This window comes from Vollenhovia emeryi, unplaced genomic scaffold (assembly GCF_000949405.1).
Source record: "Vollenhovia emeryi isolate VEMERY1.0 unplaced genomic scaffold, V.emery_V1.0 DF939178.1, whole genome shotgun sequence".
NCBI lineage: Eukaryota > Metazoa > Arthropoda > Insecta > Hymenoptera > Formicidae > Vollenhovia > Vollenhovia emeryi.
The window spans coordinates 20,326-46,399 of record NW_011967188.1 but is presented as its reverse complement, the minus strand read 5'-3'; the positions used below and the strand labels follow the sequence as shown (position 1 = coordinate 46,399).

The 26,074-nt window shown below is 37.0% G+C and overlaps 1 protein-coding gene across 2 annotated transcripts in view; it reads right to left on the bottom strand.

Annotated features, from left to right (window-relative positions):
• The window catches only part of LOC105563286 (peroxidasin), a 105,040-nt gene that overhangs the window by 66,970 nt on the left and 11,996 nt on the right, over nt 1-26,074 (bottom strand). For both annotated transcript variants that reach the window (XM_012014749.1, XM_012014750.1), the window contains exon 4: nt 13,312-13,525. In XM_012014749.1, coding sequence (XP_011870139.1) covers nt 13,312-13,525 — 214 coding nt within the window. The remainder of the gene's footprint in view (nt 1-13,311; nt 13,526-26,074) is intronic.

The following is a 26,074-nucleotide window of genomic DNA, read 5'->3' as shown; positions in this document are numbered from 1 at the left end:
GGGGGGGGAGAGAAGTAATTATATGCGCCACGTCACTTTAAAATAAAAAGTAATATGCCACTCACTGATACAAGTCGCAACAGCAAAGTTGTACATCGCTAACTATATGTATCTAACTATATAGCAGGCCTAGACGGCATCGGGCAACGGCAGAGAAATCGTAAGGTAAGTGTCTTACATTTTTTATTTGCTAATTGTGCAAAATAAAGCACCTGTTCTGTGCTTTTATTTTATTTATTCAAATGATTCGAACGTGGATTCGAATAAGTGTTAGAGACAAAACCATACGTATAAAATTTTGTAAGTTCATATTTAAAAGGAAGACTTTCTTCTATATAATTATTTTAATAAATACCCATTTTCAAAAATATTAAATATAAAGTATGTTTAATACAATAGTCTGGATTTTACATAATTAGTCTATAATAATCGTATACATTTTTGTATTGTTACAGTTTAACATGTATAGTTAGCGATGTACAACTTTGCTGTTGCGAACCGTATCAGTGAGTGACAAATTACTTTTTATTTTAAATTGACGTTGCGCATACAATTACTTCTTCGCGTGTATACAAATTCTTAAAAATATACAATGCTGGACCACAAACTACGCGCGCAAAGCGCGCGTTTTATCGTTTCTAGTATGCTTGTAAAATCTTGCAAGTGCCGCACGTTCAACCAATGTATTCTGGAGATTAATTGGAATTGAAATTTTAACACAGAAATATCGAGGAAAGTTACACATTTTTTTTTACGTCGCGAAAGGAATCAAAACATGCGATTTTACTCAATCAAGAGGAAAATGAACTACTTCTCGTAGAGATAGGAAACGATAACGTTCACGTTCACTTCGTCGCTACCGTGTTACGAGAGATAATATCGCGGCACGAGAAATTGCTCTCGCGCCACTATCTATCGACTCCGAATCTCTTGGATTCCAATAACAAATGCGCAAATTACGCGAAATACCTGCTTTGACAAATGATTGACTTGATGCGCGGTAGGTTGATCGAATTGGACGGTAATTGTTACTTGTACAGTAGGAAACTGTACGCTCGCTCGCCGGCTGTCACATCGGCCGGGAAATAATGTCGCTGCGGCAGTTTCATTGCGCGTATGATAACGCCCTGGCCTTGATACGCGGCGATTTTTTATGGTTTAATACGTTGTTCGTGGAAAACAGCTCGGTACTTGTTTTCCACGAATTTCAAGCTCGATGTCGCCTGTTACGCGGCAATATTATTTCTCGCAACATGGTCGCGACAAGTGAACGTTATCGTTTCCCGTCTACAAATAGCAATTATCGTTCTACCTGATCAACTAAATATTAAATCGACAATCCTTGATTAAATCCGCCGCTGCTGTTTCACTGCGAAAATCTTTTTTTTTTTTTAATTTTTATTAGCACCGTGCTCCCTCTCGCTGTGATTTAAAAATGTATTTCCCGTTATTTTCTGTTTAAAAGAGTAAAGTGATATATACAAATCGTCGGTTCGAGTATTGTTTCAATAATGCGGAGCCGTGATATATCGCGATACCAATAATTACTTCACAAACGAAGCAGAATATTTTCGGTGTAATACCTATTTGATAACGTATTAAATATTTCTCGATAGCGCGCATGTATTCGGCGCTGACCTCGGTACTTGTTGACACGGCGTACACAGCGCGTTAAGTTTACGCAAGGTCGGCACGCTATCATTCACACGTTGAGGTTCGAGCGGGCAGGCGCGTGCCGCTCTGCGGGTCCTCGTATCGTCATCTCTCGAAACACGATCATTCTTTACAATCAACAACTATGGACAGTTAACATCCGTGACGAGCGAATCGTGTCGAGGCATTTATCGAGGCAGAGGCACCTCGCGCGGTTTACGATTTATAGTGTTATAACGTACTCTCTCGACTTTCCGCCGCGAAATGACAAAGCGCGCGTGTCACGTTGGAAAATAAAATCAGGAGTGTTGTTTAAAATGTTGCGCGTAGTTTCGTAATTAATACACGCGCGATAATTAACTGTCTTTTCGCGAGTGAATGTTGTTCAAACGTGACGGAGGAACCCGGGAGGTATGGAGGCCTGCGAGGTATCGGGCGACGGCGGAGCAACCACGGAGGGGTGAGTAATTCGTTAATTATCATTTTGCCTGCAGAATTAATTGTTTATAATTATTGTTTCGTGTACGCGAGTGTATTTGGAAATATTAATTGTTTTCGATGCTCTGCTAATTCGGACACATCTGCATTTTATATTTTAACGTGGCTTACCACAATTCCGTTGCTGCGCGATCGTATCAGTGGGTGACAGATTATTTTTTTCACTTTAAGCCGGAGTAGCGGATGTACGAAGACGGTATCGGAATAAGATTTAAGCTCTGTGTGGATTCTGTATGTCAAGTTTAAGAATATTAAAATATTGCAAAATAACTCGTAGATCTATTATCTTGAAATAAACTGAACGGACTAACTCTGAATTTTCATGAAAAAGAAATTATCTCCATAGGTATATTATAGATATTTTCAGCTCCTATATTTTTTGATAATTAGATGATACATAGATAAAAAGCTTTTCAGACAACGCGCAATTCCGTTGCTGCGCGATCGTGTATCAGTGGATAACAGATTATTTTTTTACTTTAATCCGGAGTAGTGGATGTATAAAGACTGTATCGGAATAAGATTGAAGCTCTGTGTGGATTCTGTATAATATCAAATTTAAGAATATAAAAATATTGCAAAGTAACTCGTAAATCTATTATCTTGAAATAAACTAAACTAAATAAATAATACCTCGTAGATCCATTATCTTAAAACAAACTAATGAATAAACTGAACGGACGGACTAACTCTGGATTTTCATGAAAAAAAAATTATCTCTACAGGTATAATATAGGTATTTTCAGCTCCTATATTTTTGGATAATTAGATTATACATAGATAAGCTTTTCAGACAACGCGCAATTGAAAACATCATAAAGATTAGAATTAAGTTCAGATTAGTAAATGAAGAAGAGTAAGAAAAGATAAAAAGTAAAATCAAATTATAGATAGAGGTTGCAAAATTTCATAAGTTTTAAATAAAGACGATTGGCCAGTGTAGGTCGTAAAAACTTATGAAATTTTGGTTTCGAGTTACTGGCGATATACAATTACCATAGAGGTTGCAATTTTAAAATATAAAATTTTTATTTAAATATCTTCATGCGGTGTTAGTTGTTTTACGGACAAAGAGATTGGACCAACAAATTTATAAGGTTTTGTATCTCTGTGAAATAAATTAATTAAAATTTATGAAATACGATAGGAAAAAAATTATTAATATTTATAATTGCATTTTCCTTCCTTTCCATTTCTTGAATGCTATAAAAACGAACTTTCAAATCCGCATTTGGCCTCGCTAAATCTTTCCAGAGTTCGATATTACATACAAATTAGCGCAATAAATTTTAGCATCTATTTGTTCAATACGTATGTGTTATGAGCGTAGATGAAAATATAAAACATATTTCATAACTAATACGTTATATTACTCTTAATTCATTTAATAAAAATTGCACTAATTTGATTCTAAACTTTTATAACTTTTCTATCGATATTATACTTTGCAACGTTTTAAAATAAAATAAAACAATGAAGAATTAATAAATATCTTGTCATAAAGAATAGAATATTTTATAAATTATCTCTGAATTAATCAGTTATTTCTATTCAATTGTGAAAAAAATACTTGATACAATCCCGACTAAAATGCCTGAAATAGCGTATCGTACCAAAATAATTCTGCTAGCATGTCAGCAATATAACTGTAGACCTTTATTATATTTTTTGTTTATATTATAAACTATAAACATCAAAGTGCAACATTAATAGTTGATCACTTATATTTCAAAAGCTCGCGTTCTCGACATTTTTGTATCAAGAATTTTCTTTAATTAATCCGTAATGTTCGATGATATTATATAAAATGTTGTGCGAGAAAATTGTGGAATATCTCGTGTTGACAAAGTGTACTAGAAAAATTAATTGCAAGTAGAATCAAATCGGAACTTATTACTACGTCATCAATTATCCATCCTCCTTGTACCAATTTATCTTGCACTCTCCTGATATCTTATATTCGTGTTCTCATTATTGAGAAACATAATCCCCCTCGTAATAAATAGCTGGCATATCTACTTCGCGAAGTATGCCAGCGATCACGGTCGATTATTCTCCCCGACTATTGTTCTTCGTAGTTTCTCTGCATATTGTTTTCGTTTATACCTTGGAGAGTATTAACAATGCACTCGGTGTAGTTGCATCTCCCACGAGAATCGATCGTAGTTTCATACCGTAAGCAAGTACCGTACATTCGCACAGATGCATACTGATTGTTTCAGCTATGTTTAAATGAAATATTCCGAGAATATAATCTGAAGGTATAACTTCGTTAATTCGTATATATTCGTGTACATACATACAACGAATGAATTTTATTAAAAGCAGACATGCGCACTTTCAATTGCTCGCCACTTTGTTACGTTGTGAAGCCAAATTAAAAGCCAAGCTAAAAATGCAAAAACAATTCACCGTACGCGAAATTCTCTTTGCAAGCCTATTTCTATCCCTTCACGAAAGAATATCTATATGCATATGCACGTGTGATTCAATACGAGAAAAAAATGATGCAGTTTGCGCGTGTACATGCGTTTTCGTGTGGAAAAAAAATGGAATGCGGAGAGAAAGATGGGTAATCGTAGCGGCACCGTTCGGCCATTACACGGACACGTTTTCTACCGGCGGCGCTACACGCGTCGATCCACGAACGAGCGGGTTAGGAATGCGCGATATATCCCGCCCGTTTACACGTGTATGCATCATATTCGCTCTCTGTACATATGCGTGCGCGCTCATGCATTTATTTATGGAAGATGCCGGAGAGTCGACGGGCCAGATGCGCGGTGCCACGACAAAATCACGCTAGTTCCGAATGACACAGCTATCGCCACGAGAGAAGACTCAATTTACATACGCAACTTTTGCAGTTTAACGGCAAATACGCGCAACCATATATATCATACGCGTGGCGAACTCTCAGTCAGCGGAGAGACCCTGCGGTCGGTGTTTGCATTTGAGAGAGCACTTCCGCTTCCATGCAACCCGAACTGCTCTAACCCCCTGCACTTATTGCATTAGGGATTCTCAGTTTTTGTCCAAATGAGGTAAAATTGAAAGATACATCGCGACATGTATGCGACAGTGTTTGGTTTCGGCAGTGTGGCAAACACGTCGTGTCTCGTTTAACAGTCAATCGAGAATAAAGAACCAAATTTTTACTATACGAAGCTCCGTTTTCGAGAGGAATAACTTCAAGGGTCAAAAGATTAACACGGTATCTTTGTGCTATTTTCGGCTTAGCTTCAACGATCCTGCGTCGTTAAGTTCATCTTAACAGCAATTAAGACATCAATCAAATATATTTATCCATTATGAAATATTTAAAATAATCTATGTTTACTCTCGCTAAAAAAACTATATGTATGAAATATATATTTAAATGTACATTTAAAATAATTTTAATTGTTTTAATAGAACGTTTCTATTTTAACCCCTTTGTAATTGAGTCGACAAATTCTGGCACAATTCATATATTTAATTATTCACGACGTTTCGATCAGTAATACTGATCCTTTTCAAGTGGATGTTATAATAAGTCTACTGTATTACTGATCGAAACGTCGTGAATAATTAAATATATGAATTGTGCCAGAATTTGTCGACTCAATTATTGATTACAAAGGTTTTAACTTACTACTGGCGACTCAATTTCTCCAACAATGTTTCTATTTTATATTTCGATGATATAAGACATTCGTTAGACGAATTCGACGATATCGCGCTATCGCTCGAAGCGCTCGAGCTTAAAACACGTACAACGACGTTATTAATTTTCTAATTTTCAAAATCAATTTTCCCAAGTTGAGGGATATTTTGTATATATACGTGTGCATCGCGGCAAGTTCAGGAGTACATTAATGTAATTTTAACCGAGTAGAATGCGCGCGATAATTTGATTATATCGCGCTTTTATTACGCGAATGCCTTACTTTCATCGATTGGCTGGCAGTCGTAGGGCGCTGCTAGTGACTGGCAATCAATCAATCAATCAATCGGTAATTAATACACGTAATAATAACGGGGAGACAAATCTACGCGGGAGGAACTTTTAAATAAACGAGGATAATGTGTTTGTTGATGAGGAGAAAATCCGCTTCCGTTAATTTTGTTATTGTTAATTAATAGATGCCGATAGAAGTGACTGATTGATAATTCGCATTGCTGGTACAGCGGCACTTGCAACGCCCCGCGCTTATAATCGGCGCCGGCGTTAATAGGTGGTTGTTATTTGGCGCGCGCGATCAAGCATCTCCACGTGCGACAGCGTTAACGAGATATTAAATGATAGCGGTCGCACGCAAAGCTGTCGCCAAATGCACGAGTACGGCGGTTATACTCGTGTATTTCAACCGTTATAGTTGACGATCGATTTGTCTGTACTTGGCAGCCCCTGACACCCTCTATATCCCTTTCGCGAGCCCTTTAATCTTATTTCCATTCCCCGAGAACAGAATGTTCGTATTTAGACTTGTCACGTCGCAGAAAAGATGGTCTCTTCGTTTCAAACCTGTCTCGCCGGGTGATTATCGAGTGACAAAATCTTTTCCATTTCATCGCAATGAAAAGCGTCGTTCCCGGGGTGAGCACACAACGTTCGTATTTAGACTTGTCACGTCATAAAAAAGATTTCTCTTCGTTTCAAAAGTCCTCGCGCCGAGTGATTATCGAGTAATTAAATCTTGCCGGGTAACAATCGAGTAACAAAATCTGCCATTTTATCACAATGAAGTGTCGCTCTTCCCGAGAACATGCTCGTATTCAGACTTGACGGAAGAAAGGGGGGAAAAAATTGGGTTCCTCTTTAGTTTCGAGCCTTTCTCGCTGGATGATTATCGAGTAACAAAATCTTTCGTTTTATCACAACGAAAAGTGTCGCGAAGCTCGATAACAGCGGTACAGGTCGAGGGAGAGGCAGCTGGGGAGACAAAACTCATTTCAGCGTCCACGAGTCAGCGAATTAGGGTGCATTTTAACGTTGGCCCCTGAGAAATTAGGAGATCCTCGGTACCGCGCCATAGAAATCCCTCCGAGGCAACCGGTTCGATGTTAAACGCTTGGGCGCGATAATTATACGCTTCTGGGACGCTGCGTGTCCCGTGAATGCGATTAACTCCCGGTATTTCGGCGTCGGACTTAATCTGCGCGTTATCATCTAGATTACGCGGCTCGAGAACTAGCCGTGCGTCCCAAATCTCAATCTTCCGTGATTTGCCAGCTCGATTCCGCACGTTCGAATATTGGATAACGCGCGCACGAAATGGTTGAATGAACAAATTTGCCGAGAGGAGAGAATTTAAGAATACATCTCGGCCTTAATACATTCCCTCCTTCGAGAGATAATAAATTCGTTCGCTTGATGTAATTCTAATTTTCGCCTGCCGATTCGCCCGCTTTGTCTCATTTGTATATTGCAATTTGAATATCATCCGCGAAGATATGGAAGCGTGAAGGAAGCGGGAAATTTTAACGTGCAGAAATCTGGCGTGAAAAACGCCCGCGTACCGAAGGCGCTGATAAAATTGCGCCGTCGCAAAAACTGCTCGAACTCGTCAGCGCCGTCGCGCGATGAGCTTCCCAATGTTCTCGCGTTCCCCTTTATTTGGAACGCTGATGCATCCATAACCGTCCCCCGCGAGAATTACGGTGCAGTCGAAGAAAATTCCTGCTGGAAAATCGCGAGCTCGCGTGCTTAGCTACAACGTCTGCCGTTTTAATGGACGCTCGCGTTAATAATGCCGCTGATGTAAGCACTTTCCGAGTTGCCGCTCTACGACTCCGTAAGAATCTAACATCGAATGCGATAAGGGGCAGAGAACGATAACAGCCATTAGGCGAGATAAAGCGCCCGCGCGTCGCGATAGTACCTTAGGCATCCGAAAATTACCCGCGTATAACAAGCGGCAATTGCAACGCTGTTGGCGAGCGCCGACTTGAATTTCCCCCGCGCGAAAGAAAAAGGTACCGGTGTGCTTCCCGGTTGCTTAAAGTTCGATCTTGTCGCGCGGTCGACCGAGGATGAAAATTTACCGCGCCGGTAAAACGGCGCGGCGCAGCTCGTTTATACAGCATTACGAAGCATAATCTAACGCGACGCTATTACGAAGGAAAAACGTTGCCGCCCGATGCGAAGGAGGATCTCATTGTTTCACCGGGATAACGTCCCCCGCCCTCTCTCTCTTTCTCTCTCTCTCGCTCTCGCGGCGCCGAAAGATCCACGCCAGGAATTCGTCGATGTAATTTCGCGCGAGCGATAGAGCGACAGGTCGGAATTTGCGCGAGCGTTCTTTTGTCGTCGGCAATATTACTATGACGGATTCTTGGCTGTGAGCGCAGCCAAGTTATTTCGCAGCGAATAAGAACGGATAAGAGATCGCATGATTACCACGCGATCGATCATACTCGCCATTCAAACTTCGCACGCGAATGGGATATATAACGGCAGAATCGATGCCATAATTCTTTAATACCTGCCGACGCGATTGCTACAATCGCTCGTTTGTGCAACGCGCGAGGGTGGCGTAACGTAGTTTTAACGTTTCAACAGTTCCGGATTCGATACCAGCTGCTGATTAAGAGGCGCGAGCGGGTATCGGAGTCCGCCCCGCCAGCGGAAATTTAGCGCGATCCGCGTGAGAATTACGGCTTTTGGATGCGCCATAATGAGAGCGGGCCAGCGGATCGAGCGAGGCAAGAAGAATCGACCGAATCGACAACGGGGGGAGTAAACTTTTCTCTGTAAATAAACGCGAGGGTGTACCTGCGGACCGGTCGCGACTGTGTAATAAGACCTCGATAGCACCCGCCCGGTATTGGCAAGGCTTGATTTATTCCGGCCAACTGAGACGGGAGCGTCGGAACGTGTACGGTAAAGGAAAGCGCGGGTGGCGACCCGTAGTCGAGAGTACACGTATCCTTTCTTCCCGCCCCTTCGGCTCGCGAAAGGCGTGGGATTGCATAAGCCGCCGTTAGAATCCCTATATTCCCCGGCTCTCGACTTTATAACGGAACGTTCGTCTGCGAATGTGGTCGTCGTAGAAAAGGCCAATCCCGAAAATCCCGCGTCGCACGTACAACCCTCGGAAAGGCGACGTTCCCGAATCGACTTCGTTCCCGATCTAATCGCTCGAATATTCTTCTTCCCGGCAGCACCTCGGCACAGTCGCGCGCAATACATATCTGCGCGAAAATTTCGCCATTCCTACGCCACATCAGGATCGGCATATCCTTTCTCGGATATTAAGTGAATATAGAATGAAAGCCACGTTCGAGAGAACGGCGCGTATGCGGCGCGGCTTCTTCGCTGACAAGCGATCGATTAGGTGATAGCATTAGGAGGATACGAGCAAATTTTGAAATCTTCTCAGGCGTTTTATTTTACGGGCGACCTTTCAATTTTCTACATTAACTGCTCTCGGAACGACGAAGAAACGCGCGCGCGTTCTCTCTCTCTTTCTCTCTCTCTTATATTAATTTCGCGCTCTTTTTTGTAGCTGACATCAATCGATGGGCCATTATGGAAATCCGATTAGAATGTGGCTCGTGGCTCGTAAAATTCACAACGGCAAAGCTCAATGTAGACCGGCAGTGAAACGAGAGACTGAGCGCTGGCACAAGCAGTTTACGCCCTCGGAAAAGCCGCCGTCGCTCGCGGAATTTAAGTTCCTAACTATTTGAACGTTTGCCAGAAATAAGCCCCCGGACAGTGCCGTCGACCAGGAATTATTTCTTAAGTTCCGCAACGCGTAACTTTATTTCTGCGTAAGCGAGCCCCGCTCGTCGACGGCGAGCGGGGCATTTAAAGGCCGTATAACAATGAACAATGTTGTCTTGGCTTGCGCGTGATAACATAAATAGCTCATCAAGAGACAACGATGGCTTTTTGATTAATGGAAGGATAAGAACGAAAGAAAAGTAAAGTCGCGATAATAAATGATGCCGCTGCCCGTCGTAACTTTTACTCGGGTCATTATAGAAATCTTTCTGCGCGCGATAGGGGCAAGAGCGGGGAATAAGCCAGATGTGGAAATGCGCAAGAGAGGATGGAAAAAAAAAGGAGGGAAAGAGCCGGGAATTCTCTCGTTCGTTAACGAACGCATCGGCACGCTCTCAAAGGAAATCATTACTCGCGATTTTTTTCCGTTTGCCCAAGAACGAAGTAATAAATTGAGAAAAATCGCGATGCCGCGCAAGATCGGGAGCGAGCACCGCACAGTTTTGCGACGAGCGAATCACCGAATCGAGGTAACGCGGTACAGAATCAAGGGGGTAACCACATAGCTCAAATGTTGTCCCTCCGATTGCACCATTTCATTTGATTTCACACGATTTTATCCGATTACAAATAATCTCACCTAATTGCAAATCATTTTCTTATATATGCACGTTTAACAATATGTAACGTTGTTGAATCTCAAAGAGCTGTTAGAGTTGTTCAAAATATATTTTTCTTATCTTACTAAGAAATATTTGCTTGTAGAGATAATTTCAGTTAAGATCGTGGTATTCGGTCACGTGTTTCCTTGCTTCGCATTTTTCCCACTAGTCTAACCGTGGTCTTAACGAAAAGTAATTTTGTATTTGTATTTACTGTTCCAACTTTGCGCGCACAGGTGTATCAACGTTTCAACTCGCTGTTGTTCTAACAACAACTATTTCAGTCTTATTATAAAAAGAGTACGCGCTTATAGGTGTGATCTATGATATATATTTGGATAATCACTAAAAGAAGTAAATTTTTTTGAAAAGTGAAAACAAGCTGAAAAAATGTTCAAATTTAATTTAACGTTTATTGTCTATCAAGTGAAGAAACTTGAAAATGAAGACGAAACGATTACACGAGGATTTCGTAAGGATTTCATCAGGATTTCGGAGACACTGTGCCACGATTACATCAGGTGGTTACCCCCTTGTACGGAATGTACCGCGTACGCTTCTGTACAAAGAGATTTGTAATAGAAAATCATATTGGCAAAGAAGACACCAGTTTTGGTCAAGCTGTTCCAGCCTACGTCCCGCTCCTCGAGAGATTCTCAATGTACGAGAAGGATCTTCACTAGCCGTATCGATACTCGATCGAAAGTTATAGAAAATGATACGCTCGGGCGGACTTTATAACGTAAAACGAAAGCCGAACGATATGTAGGAGAATAATATACCGCAATCGTTCGTTCCGCCAGTTGGGTCCGCGAAATATTCCGTTTATTTCACAGAACACAGAATTTATTCCAACCTTGTACCTGGTATTTCGGTCAGATATTTCATAACCCTCTATTGCAGCCACGGCGACTGAAAAATATTTCGATATCTGCATACCTATATTGATTTCATCTCTCGCGCCGCTCTCTCCGTCTCGTTTCTCCCCTCGTCTTCGCTATCTTTCGCCACGTACTTCTGGCGTTCTTGTCACCGTGTTTCTAACAAGCGCGCGCGCGCGATTTGTCAAATCGCGAGATTTCGCCGGTATACAAGACGTGTATCTATGTAATATTATATGTAACACAAGATTACGGCAAAAAAGTGTACGAAACTTCAAGATGTATCTTATATCCAATTAAATGCATCCCCCGTCTTGCATATGCCAGTTAACTAGCTCTGTCGTACAGACAGATCCAATTATAATTGAGTTTCGGTAACTTTTTCACAAAACGTAGGATAGAGCAAGTTTTCTCGTGCCGATCAATAAATACGCGAGACTTAACTATCTGCCGAAGAAAAGAATGGCGCACTTATGAAAGGAGGAAAATTTCCCGGGGCCGGCTTTGAAACGCTCGTCATCGTAAATTTATACCTCGCGACACACGTCACTCGTGGCGCCGTAATTAATTTACAGTTATTCTATAAACATAAATATAAAATATATATGTATATATACACGTGTATGTATATGTAATGGCTCTTAACTCGAATGTACAAATTCGGGAACTGCAAGTGTTCCAAGTTCTCTTTTCCACGCGCCAGTCTCATTAATCTCGGCCAAACTATTCGCTCAGCTGTACGTTCTGAGGAACTAAAACCGTCAGGCTATAGAGATATCATCGGACATTGTAGATGAAAGCCCGAATTTGATCTTCAAAGTGTCTATTAGTCTTACGTCCGTTATTAATCAAATATAGCTGACAACTGCGATATTGCCCGCTATCAATCAATCATTGATAGTCGGCTGAGTCAGTCACGAATTATCCGGTGCAAGCCGGTTATGCAAGTAGATGATAGATGATAATGAGCTTACTATGCGTTAGAACAAGTTACACTCCGTTATTCAAGTCAAATATCTTTACGCGCCGCGGCTACAGCAAGTTAACGCAGCCGGCGCATAGTTTAGCGTATTTCTGTACCTTTTATCTTGTTCAACGTACGTGAAAGTGTGTAGCTCGTATGCCAGAGACCGGGTGCAACTACGTTGTCAATAACGAAAGAAAAATACAGATACGCGCGAATAGGGGAAAAAAGGAGAAAGACGGAAAGAGAGGATGCGAGTAAGGGACGGGACTCCAATTAAGTGGCGTGGGACATGGGCGCCACGAGAACATCGTTACAGCATCGAGATCGCCATTATGCCACGAAGAGGACGACCCTAACGACGTGGCTACCGTGATTTATGGTCCAGCGAAAACGCGCCGCGGGACACATGGATTATATGTCTACGGAGGGCGACTTTCCACTTTAGTAGTACTTTATAAGAGTAGATTAAGAGAATAATGCACGCGTGGCCTTTCATCTTTACCATTAGCGTAATTTGTCCTATTTCGCGTTAATATGCTGCGAATTACGCGATACATCTCGGATCACATCAAAGAAAGCTCGGCAAATTGATGACACAGGGTGCCTCGAGTAGCACATTTTCTCATTACCGAGTCGATCTGGAGTGTTTCCCTAACGAAAACTGTCCAACACTCGATTTTAAATCATCTCTTAATTGCCGACAAATCAGATATACCTATCGCTGTTTTCTTATTATTGGATTTTTCGTGTCCGCAGTTTCCGATAACGGTAATGGTTTCGAGACGATCTATACAAACACAGTGATTTACGGGCCGCACTGCGGTTGTCAGATCAAAGTGCATATCGTTAGTAGTAGCAGGAAATAGCGGCTCTTGATTGCTTCGAGGTTGCCAAGTCCCGGATGGTCAGATGAACACACACGCAATGACGCTCACTTACCTGACACCGCTAGATGGACAGTTCTGATTAATGGTGGGTGGGCGCTGACTTGACACTCGTAAAGGCCGGCATCGCGTTCCGTAGCGGAGCGCAGAAGCAATCGCCAGTCATTAGGCTTCTCAAAGGCCAGGGAAAATCTGGAGTCGCTCGCGTACGTGTCGAGGCCAATGGTGAGTAAATGAAGTTCTTCTCCCCGTCTACGTACCCAGGACACCTGTAATGAAAAAAAAAATAGCGGTTACAACTTTCGCCGTAAAAACTTTTTAATGCATATTGAGCAAAATAATAAGGCCTAGGGCATTATCTTCCTTCCCATTAACGATCAGAGCAATAAAATAGAAAACACTTTTCTATCGACACGTTCTTCCTCCTGGTCAGCTGCTGGTGACCTCCGTAAATTATTAACCGTAGACTCCGGAAAGTCGCTACTCGCTTCCGAACTTTACACGCGATATACAAGCGGGTGTAGACAAGGCATATTTATACGCGGTCGACTTTCGTGAGTGGACGTATAAGAGTAGTCTTGTACCCTTCGCGAAAGAAAGAGCGAGAGAGCGAGTGAGAGTGCCAAGAACACTTTGCATAAATCATGCACATCGAAGCTAATGGAACAGCGTACCATAAAAATACGACCGTATTGCCCGTAAATCACGATAAGTTATGCCGTTAACTGCTGTTATCTGACGCAAATATGTGTCCGCATTTTTAAACCGATTGTATCGTTCTCCCATTCATTAAATCACGGATAGAAGCTTCATGCGCAAAAACGTTTCGACAGCTTCGATAAACTTAATCAACCGCATAAACTCACAAGATGTTTTTGGCGTTAATTTCTTTTATCGTGCCAAGGCAGAAAAAAATCAATATTTCACAGAAGAGTAAAAACTCGAACCGCGTACGCGTGTTCGGCAAAATATGTTACGCAAGAGAAATATTGTACTAATATATATTTTAATAAAACGAAAAATACTTTCAGGTAAAACATATTAAAGATTATTTTACATATAATTTTTCATATATTTAAACCTGTTTTTGTTACAAAAGTTACGATTTTAAACATTTGCGCCAACTGAGAATAAAAAGCTTATGTAAAGTATAAAATAAAATTCTTTCACATTGCTATGCTTCAATATCCGATAAAACATATATAAGTACTGTATATTTTATGCTTATGAATATGTATCTCTAAATGTATATTTTAATGTACAATTGAATCTACGATGTGTATTTTCAGATGAAGGAATTTTAAAGGCTTTACAATTATAACATGTGTATTTGCCAAGGAAATAATTACTTTTAATTAAATATAATGAAAGCTTAATGGAAACAACCGACTTTGTTATAATAATTAAACGTGTAATATCTTCATTGCCATAGAGAAAAAAATTATTATTAATAATCAGATATAGGCATTTTTCATTTTTTTCATAAGATAATTTTACAAAGCTACATTTTTCTGATAATGCACAAAGCGTGATAAAAACATGTATTAATATAGGAGAGTCCTATGTAAAGTCCTATATAAAATCTTACACATTGACCGATATATTCTGACAATTAGTTTGCTGCAATTATGACTTTTGTATTTTATTTTCATGAAAAGCACAAAATTTTATTTTTCTCAAAACGTAAAAATTTGGCTTTAAAGTAATAATAATAAATTTATTTGCATATATATTTCCATATATTTTTTCGATCAAATAAAATACACTTTATTCATAAAATGTACTTTTCAAATAAGTGGTAATTAATGCACGATATGGTAACTCAGCAATTGATTTGAAATGTAAAAAACAAAATTTTTGCACAAATTTATTTTGTAATGAATTAAATATTTTTTTAGATAACTAGCGTGCAATTTTTTGGTTTGTTTTTACACATTACAGAACGCTCTCGATTATTCGCACACCAATACTCGAGCAAAAGCTGATTCTTCCGTTCTTCTCACTTATTTATCGAGATTTAATTATCAGAATATAATTATTAGTCAGAATATGTCGATCAATGTGCGAGATTCTTTGAATAATTAACGATTATTTATGAGCGTATTTAATTAATGTCGTCTCTTTATCACTAATCTACCATTAATAAATTATCACTAATGCATCGAGGCGATGATATATCAAAGCAGGTATTTTGACGATTTATTTTTTCAAAGTAAAAATCGAAGTTATTAAAAATAAAAATTTTCTTAATTATTACTTCGACTCAATATTTACAAATAATTATATATTGTACAACTATTTATGAATAATGTTTTCTATACTTTGATGGATTTATGCACGATTAGCATTGGAATTGCCGAACAAGTTTGCTGCCGTAAAAAGGTACCTATGTAAAATTACACAAACAATAAATATATAATGTACATGCTGTGGAATGAAAATGTTTAAATTTCAAATTTGTCGTTCATGTATATTTTTTAAATATTATATTTATTTTCATTGGAAATTGTATAATTTTAATTCTCTAAATTACTCAGTGTCCGCGTAATTGTATATATATTACTTGTTTCTAAAGTGTGCGAAATCATACTTGAATAATCAGTTTCTATAATAAATTATTTTATTGTACAATTTTATTTTCATGATTTGTTAAAATTATGATAATATATTAAATTTATTAATACCTATACTATTGATAGGTAAATTATGATATTGAATTTATATATCTATTATTAATATATTAAAATTACATAATTGTATTCCTCTCGAAATGCAAAACTTTTGGCAATAAAGTAATCTTATCTTCTCCAGTGACAAACATAGGAGATTTTACTCTTCAATTTTTATGCGTAACAATAGCATTCGTCAAAATTAGTTGGAGATACAAAAACATATTCGAGGTTGTATACATGCAAGTTTATATATTTTTAAATAAAATTATATATATATTTCTATTAAAAATATCATTTTGACGTTTATGCAAATATAATTTTAAACAAGAGAGAGCACCTTTAGGTCCGAGCAACATGTTGGTAGCCCAGTAATTGTAATCTAAAATGTCAATTTACCATGTATGCAGTTTTCCACCTTGTCCTGCGCGGTTTCTTTTCGGACATAACACAGTTTCATTTAGATGGAATTATTGTCGTCAGTAAATTCACATACTAAAATCGATAAACGATTTTTATTATTTTAAAATGCTATATTTAGCATTCAATTGCCCCCTCCCCGTACTATAAAGAATATAATTTTATATAACTTTTCTACGGTGCACGAAATCGTATTTTAACAATAAGTGATTGTTAAAAAATCAACAATTTTTAATGATTTATTAAAATCATACAAGAAAATCCCTTGGTATATTAAAATTGAGTATCCAATTTATCTTCAAGAAAACTTTTTGGCATAAAGTAATAAAAATCTGATTTATACAATTCCTTCCTAATAACCAGAATAAGATATTTTATTAGGTTCAATGTGAAACAATAGCATATTTATCGAAATTAATGCAGAACATAATTTTCAAGATAAAATTATTTCATAAAGTGTTATATGTATATTTAATATTGATATAAAACGAGAGTTAATTCCGAAATATAGAATGCTTCGAGATGACGAAAATTAGTTCAGTAGCTAAGAATTTATTTTCTCGCGGTAAATTAATGTCTATAAAAGTATTACGTATTTCGAGATAAGGCGGCAGCAACTCTGACCTTGGTATTTGTCTTGACGGCGTGCGACGCGCGGTACCCATTTGCTATTGCGTATACAAAGTTACTGGTTTCAAACCGACTCGGAAGGTCGTAAAACCGCCTTCGTTTGCAAAAGGTGGGGAAGGTCACTGCGCGATCATTCTCGTCCCGACACTCAGACCGACAGGCAGTCGAGCGAGCCGTTTCGTGCGTAAAATGTTATCACGCTTCGAGATGCGACGTGATAAGGAGAACATCATAAAATATTAGAAAGATATATACATCGTTCTCCGTCGATCTCATCAGATTACTCGCTTACTCGATTGATAAAATTCTTGCGACTCACGTTAAAACGCATCCGTTGCGAGGCAAGCATCGTGCGCGATTTATTGGCAAGGATCGAAGCGAGGAGCGGATCGGAATTCCAAATTAACGTTTCCTCGCGACTTGCAACAGTTATTTCTTGAAGGAATTCGAACTCATTGTGCGTCACGCTTCGAGTCGTCCGTCAATTTGGAAGTAATTTGCTTATCGCTTTCGCATCGAGAGCGTGGAGTACTTCGCGAATTGTGCGATCACTGTGACGGAGTACGTGGATCGTGTGATTTAAGTAACGGAGAGCCGTGATGCATCGATTGTTTAATAGCACTTGTACCCTGCGAAATTCACGCGCTCGTATTATATCACAAGTGAATGCGCGTGTGTGTTGTGTGTGTGTGTGTGTGTGTTTCGATTATACATATATTTTCGGACGGTTCGCTCGTGCTTCAATTGGCTGCTGACTCTATTCGCATTGTATTCCTGCAGCTTCGATACGAAATTCGAATCTCTCGGCAAGTCGTTGGATTTATGTAACAGGAGCCACATCGTTTCTTAGTTATCTTGAAAGTGTCTAAGAAAGTATCGTAATTATGACAAACAATTCGCTCTGGATCGCGTTTCCGCTTGGATTTTTCTCGTGAATGTGCAACGAAGGAACTTGATACGAAGACGAAGCCTTGGAGGTATCAGATTCATTGACAAAGTATCGTATCCGTGAGTACCTTTCTCTTTCAACTTTAAATGGGGTAATGGATCGGTGAACATTACAGTTAGATATATCATTCCACAGTAACCTTGAAATAAATTGGCTACGACAAATTAATATAAATGAGCTAAGAATAAATTAATTTAATCCTGGAATACGTGTAGTGGTGTAAACGTCTGTCGTTTCATTGCGCGTATAAAAATGCACATATGTGTATAGAGTCTGGTAATTATCGGACTATCTCTCGTGGGCAGATACAGCGGGTTAAACTGAATAAAAATGTCCTTTACCGCGTCTGTAAGATTCTCTCAATTATTAATGAGAAATTAATTAATAAAGATACGCGAATTAGTGTGCGCCCGTACGAGAAGCGGCAGCCCGGCGATTACTAATGTGCTAATACTAGGCAGAGCCTAGTTATTAGTTATTTTCTTCCAATACCTCGCCGCACGAATAGCGACCGTAAATGTCGAGCTGCTTCTTTTCGAATTGCACGGACGCACACTGAATCGCGGATCTTTATTAATTTCTTATTAATTATTGGAGAAACTTACAAAACAGTAAAGAACTTTTCTATTCAATTTAACTCTATCTTTTCACGAAAGGTGCTTCGGTAATTATCAGACACTCTGTATAGAAAAAAATAGAGCTCATAAAATAAATGATTGTAATTATCGCATTATTGAGCAATCTGGTTACTTACTTGAACGTTTTGAAATCTATCGATAATTAAGAATATTACACAAAATATATTATATTACATAACATTGATATTAATTATTATTTTATTAATATTATATTATATTATTAATGATCAATATTACATTATTAATATGGAAGATTATTGGTTTTGGATCTCATTTTCTATCGAACATCGTCAATAATATTAATTGTATATAATAAGAATAATAATTGTGCTGATATTACGATGGGTAACAGATCCAAGTTTCATTTGACTCATGAGCTGTCCCGTTGATTTATAATTGGTCATTTCTGTCGCATCATTGGTACGTCATCGTACTTCATTGCGTTTGTTCTTTTCAAGCTACATATTGCCATTTTAATCGGTCGCGAATTAATGGATGTAAATAATATATTTATCACGCTACTATTTATCGGCTAACGTGCATTGTTGATTCTATTCTGAAACAGTAATTTCAACATTTACTTTATGATATAAAAAATATTCGATCAATTATTAGTTATTCAATTTTGAGTAAAAAATACATGAAAGTTTGTTGAAAAATAACTAATTATAAAATATTTGAAATATTTTAGTTTATAAAAATATTAAATTGAGATATAATGTATGCAATATTGCTCGTATTGATTTTTCATTATCTTTTTCGTCATAAGGATGCCTGCAACATTCGGCCAAACATTAACACTATATTGTAGAGATAATAACGAAACTTAAATCTTTATTCATATTTTAGAAAATAATTTTATAAATGCCTTGAAACTGATATAACTCGTTTAATAGTCGATTTTCGGACTGATGTTTATTGAAACTATTTTTGTTTGTAACTCTAGAATATGACGTTAACGTTTAGCCGAATGTTTTGACACCCTGTACGTTGAAATATTCAATAGATTAAATTTATTTTTGTATCTAAAAAATGTAACATATCACTTTCAAATTTAACGCCTATTTTCGCTGTAGTGAGCGAGTAATGAAGTAACTTTTTTATTGTGACGGGTCTGTAGCAATTTTATATCATGTATTTCGATGCATATATGCATCAATTTAATAATATAATATAGAAATATTACAGATAAATTGTACAGCATTCCATCCATTGTCTTAGAACGGATAAACAAGAACAAATTAAGATAAATTTGTAATTCTAGATGCCTTTTTATTATTTGATTTCTTGTATTATTAATTCACTTAACGTGCAAGTTGCACGGTGTAGCAAATGCTGTGTTACTAATTGTTTCTATCTATATCTATATCCCTAGATATCCTTCCAAGATTAAATATTACATAAGTTGATGTAAGAGAGCAAGAAAGAACAATTCGTTATCTTTTCAGAATCTCATGTTATTCATTCTGAATGTTTCATCTTTGCATATTATTAAAATGAGATGAGACAGCGGCGAGTCGACAATCGACATAACGATCGTTCAAATTTCGATGAAAAATGCACATTTTTTGCTTTGCACTCTATCGCTGGTAATTTTAATTGGTTTACTTCAGGATTAAATTCTTTTGTGCATATCGCAAAGTTTTAAACGTAAAATATAAAATTCTTACGAAATGCCATGGCAAAATGTGATCGAATCTTTTCGCTCAGAATATGCTAATCTAAAATGCTACCTGAATAAATGCGTATAAAAGCTAAACACAAAAACAGGGTAATGAATGTTACTATCAATTTTGAAGTTGATTAATATAAATAATATAACCCCATTATACGACATATTCATATTTCATACAAAAGCATAAACTCTATATGCTAATTTGTTTTTGATAATTAGCCAATAGGAGTATTCTTTTTTCCTGTTAATTTTTTATATAAAGCTAGAATGGATTTTGGCAAGAGCAATAAAAGGTGGATTTATTTAGCCAAAAGAGAATTTATACAAGATAGGCTGATGTATAATTTCAAGTATAAGAAGTATATGGATGGATCTCCAATATTTCGTGATCACATCGCACCAAAAGTATTTTGTCGAATTAAATATCATCTGCGAATCAAAACGTCGCTCGCGACAGGCTTGAGATTTATGGTGAAATTACAATTTCACCATACTTCCCAAATTTTATTAGAGTATATATTGGTACTGTTAAGGAATTAAAACCACAAAACCACGTGCCAGGCACACTCGATTGTATTCACGGTCGAAGCCATAGACAGATACTCTAGAGTCTAGATAGACATGTAGGCAAATAGGAATAGGTATGTGTAGATAGGATTATAGAAAATTATAAATATAAAAATATACAAATGTATAAAAATAAGTAAAACGTTATGAGAAAAGATTAAATGAGAAATATTGGAAATAGCGGAAATAAACATAATAACAGCTTAATATTGAATGTATTTTAAAAACTGAAATTTAGAGCTGAAAGGACTGAAAATAATGTAACATTTCACGCCTGAAATTAATTTACTTTCATGTCTGAAATTGAAATTCTATTTCTACAAAATGAAATGTAATTAGAAATGCAATTATATTTTAATTATATTTTATTTTATAATATTAATTTTATAATATGTTAAAATTATATAAGATTAACTATGTAATTATATGTAACAGAAAGTAGCGTTTGATGAACGTTTACGAAATTAATATTTCACACACATCTCAAGTTCGTGCGTTTGGTAAATATTAGCATTTAAAAGTTATTAAAAGTTTTCAATAGCTTTTACCTTCAATACAAAAAGATTGTTAATAAATTTAAAACATTCTCATGAAATGAAATAAGAACATGAAATAAAGACTCGATATTACGCCAATGATCAATTGTTAGTTTTTGCTTGCAAAATTCGATGTCTACGCCCTTAATTTTGCAGAATCAATAATGCGTTTGATAAAATTAGATTTTTTAGATTATTGCAGATCAGATTAAATTTGCAAAATATTTTATTTCATTTTTATTAAATATATTTGCAAATTTCATATATTATTAAATTTTTACTAGAGGAATTCCTGAGTTACATTACGATGTATAAGTCTCCTACAAGTCATTAAGAACACCACGTTGTTTTTTCCACATCTTTGGCTGTAATCATCTCGATGTAATCTGTAATTATTTCAACTAATAAGGCTGTGATAATTGTCTCTTGTATAAAATGGACGCTAATGAATACATGATTCATACCTCGGTGGGGAATTAAAATGTCTTTATCATGAAAAATTATGTTATAGTAAAACACAGGCGCAGATTGACATCTTGTTGACTTTTTTTTATTCATTTACATTTGTAGAACGGTTATTGTTAGATTTTACGCTTGCATTAAAGAGATTCATATTTTTCTAACAACTACATGAATTTAATTAAATATGAGATAAAAAATTAAAGCAAGTCGAATAGGTACTTCAATACCAGTGAGATATTAATATTTTAAACTGTCTAAATGTTACTTTTAAAACTGAAATGATTCTATCTAAAATATTTCTTTAAATACTACATAAACAAATGGAAAATTGACAAATTTCACGTCGTTAAATGTTTGAAAAAGTCTTTCAAAATTCCGCTGATATCGGATTTGACTCGTCCCGAATAGATTACAGAATTACTTGTAGATAATAAGTTACAATCAATGCGTATGTATCTTGTTATTCTTAAATATATCTGTTCGTAACCGCGCGTTTCCGTGAAGACTATTCTACCCGTGTGTTTTTCATTCGAAAGACGTAGAGAAAAGTCCTCTTTTATGAGATAGGTTTCTAATATGAGACAGCAGGTTTTCAACACCCACATTCAATCACAAAACTTCTTTCGCAACGATTACACAATCTACCAATGAATTTCCCACTAAACAAATTTCACTCCAAGAGTAATAAATTCATGGCGGAATCAACAGATGATGTCTATTAATTTAACAGAAACCTCCCCGCTATCTCATATTAGGAGGCTACCCCATAATAGGGAACTTTCCTCTGTATTTCTCTGGTAACAGAAAAACATATTTTCTCGCACAAACGTATCCGCAATCGTATAATATCTATTGTGCAAAGATATAAGAAGCGAAAGCTATTGTTGACTCGTTGCCGAATTCACTACTGTCGCGAATAATCCGAAAAATCCGGGATTCATTCACTTCTATAGCGTATCTCCTTGCATTCGACAGCTCGCTTAACTTTCCTTTATGGATTGAGCCCATGAGATTCGACAGAAGCAGAGCAGATTGAGCTCGCCCTCCATCTTAAAGATCGTTCTTCTCTATGTCGGCTATTAACCATCGTGCCACTCAATGAACGAATCTAGATTTTGGTCAAATCGTTGGATCAATTGTTCTCCATTGAACGCGTTAAGAACGCGTTTTTCTCGTGATTTTTTAAAATTCATAAAGTCTTTCAAATAACACGGGAGTCAAACTTTACGTATATAATTAATCATTCAGTTGACGAGAGTATCGATATTATGCAATTAAAAAAGCTCTCTCAATATCCGTCGAATCGTTTATTTATTATTGCATACGAAAATAATTACGATTGACTGGCGTTATAAAAATTATGCATGCTGCAATCAGACATTGCAAATCTCATCGATTTACTTGTCTGCCACGGTTATTGAGTAATTTTAGATCGCGTGCTATAGTTGAGAAATTTATTAATAATATTTTGGACTGTTACTCTCATTGTATAAAATTTAACCAGTTTTTAATAATTAGTCATTTTTTTTAAATATAATATACAGCCACATATTTCATGTAAAAAGAGTTGCTATACACATTTTTAGAGTTTTCAACTAATCTGTAACATATTTTATATGGTCAAACATTTTTTTAATATTTTATATTGTATTTTATATTTCATAATTTTCAATTATATTCCATAAACGGTGTTTATTTTATTGAGTTGTATTAAAAAATACTTTACATAAATGAAATATAATATATGATTTTAAAATTTTTAAACATTCTTACAGAAAAAGAGAATCGCTAATTGAAACTAGCACAAATGATGGAAAGCCTGTTGATCCATTTCAATTGGAAAAATTTTAGTTTAAACCTAAGATTAAAAATAAAAGTACAGTTTGATTTAACAGGAGAAAATACGATGCCAAATTTAATTAAGATATATTTGCAATGGCATCCGATAAAGGTAAAATAGCTTGTGTACAAAAATACAATTACTTATATTCCTATGTTTCTGTTAAGAAGAACCTTTTACTAAGAGTCAATCATGTATCATCAAACAAGTAAAATTGTGACACTAAGCAATTGAGAGATATAAGGAAAAAGAAATTAATTGAACAATGCCTTGCCATACAATATTATAAATTTCAACGTTGTAGTTATTATAGATTAGATATCAAAATCTCCGTCAAAAGACAGACCTTCAATCTTTATAAGGATGCGGTTTTACGTTGCCCGTAATTTATTCGTAACATGTTCTCGAGCGCAGCGTAGCAAGCTGCTGATATAACTCATTCTTTATAAATTTTAATTAATATTACTCATGTTTATTAATTGAAATTAATAAACATGATTGTTAATTGCATTTTTCGAGCATCATATGTAAATTGCGTCTGTCGAGTATCATAATAAATTGAGATCAGGTGCGGTACCGTGAAAGCCGTTCTCCGATAATACGTTAGAACAGTTTATTCCGATACTTATGATCTGGCATACGAAAGTTTGATAACGGAGGGGTTAAAGAATCGTTAGGCATCGCACGTTGCCAGAAGCTGCTGTTTCAGCTGGGAGTTGGGCGTTCTCGAAATAGGGAACAGTGTGAGCGGAAGGCATAGCCATTTGTCATTATTATAAAGGACTCAGCAGTGAATAATTACGTCTTAGTAAGTTCATGTCTATATGTCGCCCGTGCAGCATTTAACTTGACTTCCATGTGTCCCTCCGTAATGTATATTTGCAATCGGGCGTGTTAAATTACGCGTTATTACTCACGTACTAGGGCAAAATTTACCAAAATTATTTATATAAATTAAATATTGACGCGCGAACGCGCACGCCACTTGCTCGCTTTCAAGATTAGCTTAATTACGTACGTTTCGCGCGTAATAAAGCGTACCGGTGTAAAATATGCGGTGTAAACGCCACTAAAGACCGTCCGCCGGTCATTGGACGGAGTCACCGCAAGGGATAAACCAAAATTTCGAATTTGCATTTCGTGCGTGCAGAAGACCGCGTGCTCTCTGTCGTTCGAGGCAAACCGAAATCCGCGGCGGTGCATTTATCACGTAGAAATTCAGCCGCAAACCAAACGTCAAAGCAGCACACGAGTCCGTCTACGCTATGACAAGCGCGTATGTAGCGGCATTATTTCGGAAACCATACGCGCGGTCGGATCGGCCATTGTCCGCCAAATTATTTGCCATAATTGCGCCGCTGATCTACTCACATCGATCGCACTAATCGTATACTAACAGTAATTAGAATCACTATTTGAGATGTATCTTATTTAACTTGTGAACTCTCGAATACTTCGCGTTGACTTTACGCAAATTCTCCGCACCATCGTCAAATTATGCTCCGCAGCATACATGTAATAAATGTATGTGCATTAAATACATATTGGTGCGTTGAACTTTTCAGTGCCTCTCTGTTAATATATTAATATAAATTTTCGACACCTAATGAAAGCGTCATAATGTTACCTAGCTTTGGCGCATACAGTTGATGGATTATTCGCAAAGCATTTACAGATGCACTTGCGCGCACATGGACATACGCGGACATTCGCCAAATTAACGATTTATGCATTCAATGTTTCGGTTGCTAATCAATACACGGCGATATGCTGTTTGTTTATTTACTAGGTTTTGAGCAAACATTTACTGCGGATACGCCAACTATACGCCCCCAACTTCCTCTTTTATATTCCATCACTGCCTACGTATTCGTATTTTACATATGGGAGTATGTCAAGGAATGTTGTGGAAATGTCCGTGTGCCAGTAAATTCCTATCGAAGTTAATAACACGAAACCATCTGATATACCAAGCGAAAACACAAGCTTCATCTACACAGCACGATGTATGATCGATATAAACTGTTTGGAAAACGTTACATTTTGCACTGTGTTCTCTGTGGTAAATAACCAGTCAATATTGATAGCCATAAATTCAATGTTTCAAATTGAATATTTCCAATTATTTCTTAATATCGCAATTGCTCGTTACCTTTTCAATGCAGTTTAATATCGAAACGTTTAATCCCGCCATCTCAATCGGGAGGGAAAGTTCCAAGAATCTTGGAATAATGAGTTTCAAGATATCTTTACCATATCCCTAGATGATTGGTAATGTCAAATATATTAAGTGAATTTCAAAGTTTGAAAATATCAAAATTAGTCCCAGCCTGATCAAGTGCAGAGACTCTTACATTACCGCGAAACTCACGAGAGTTACGTGGTCGCAACTCCGACAGTAGGGATCTCGTTTCGGGCAACCGTGATCTCTG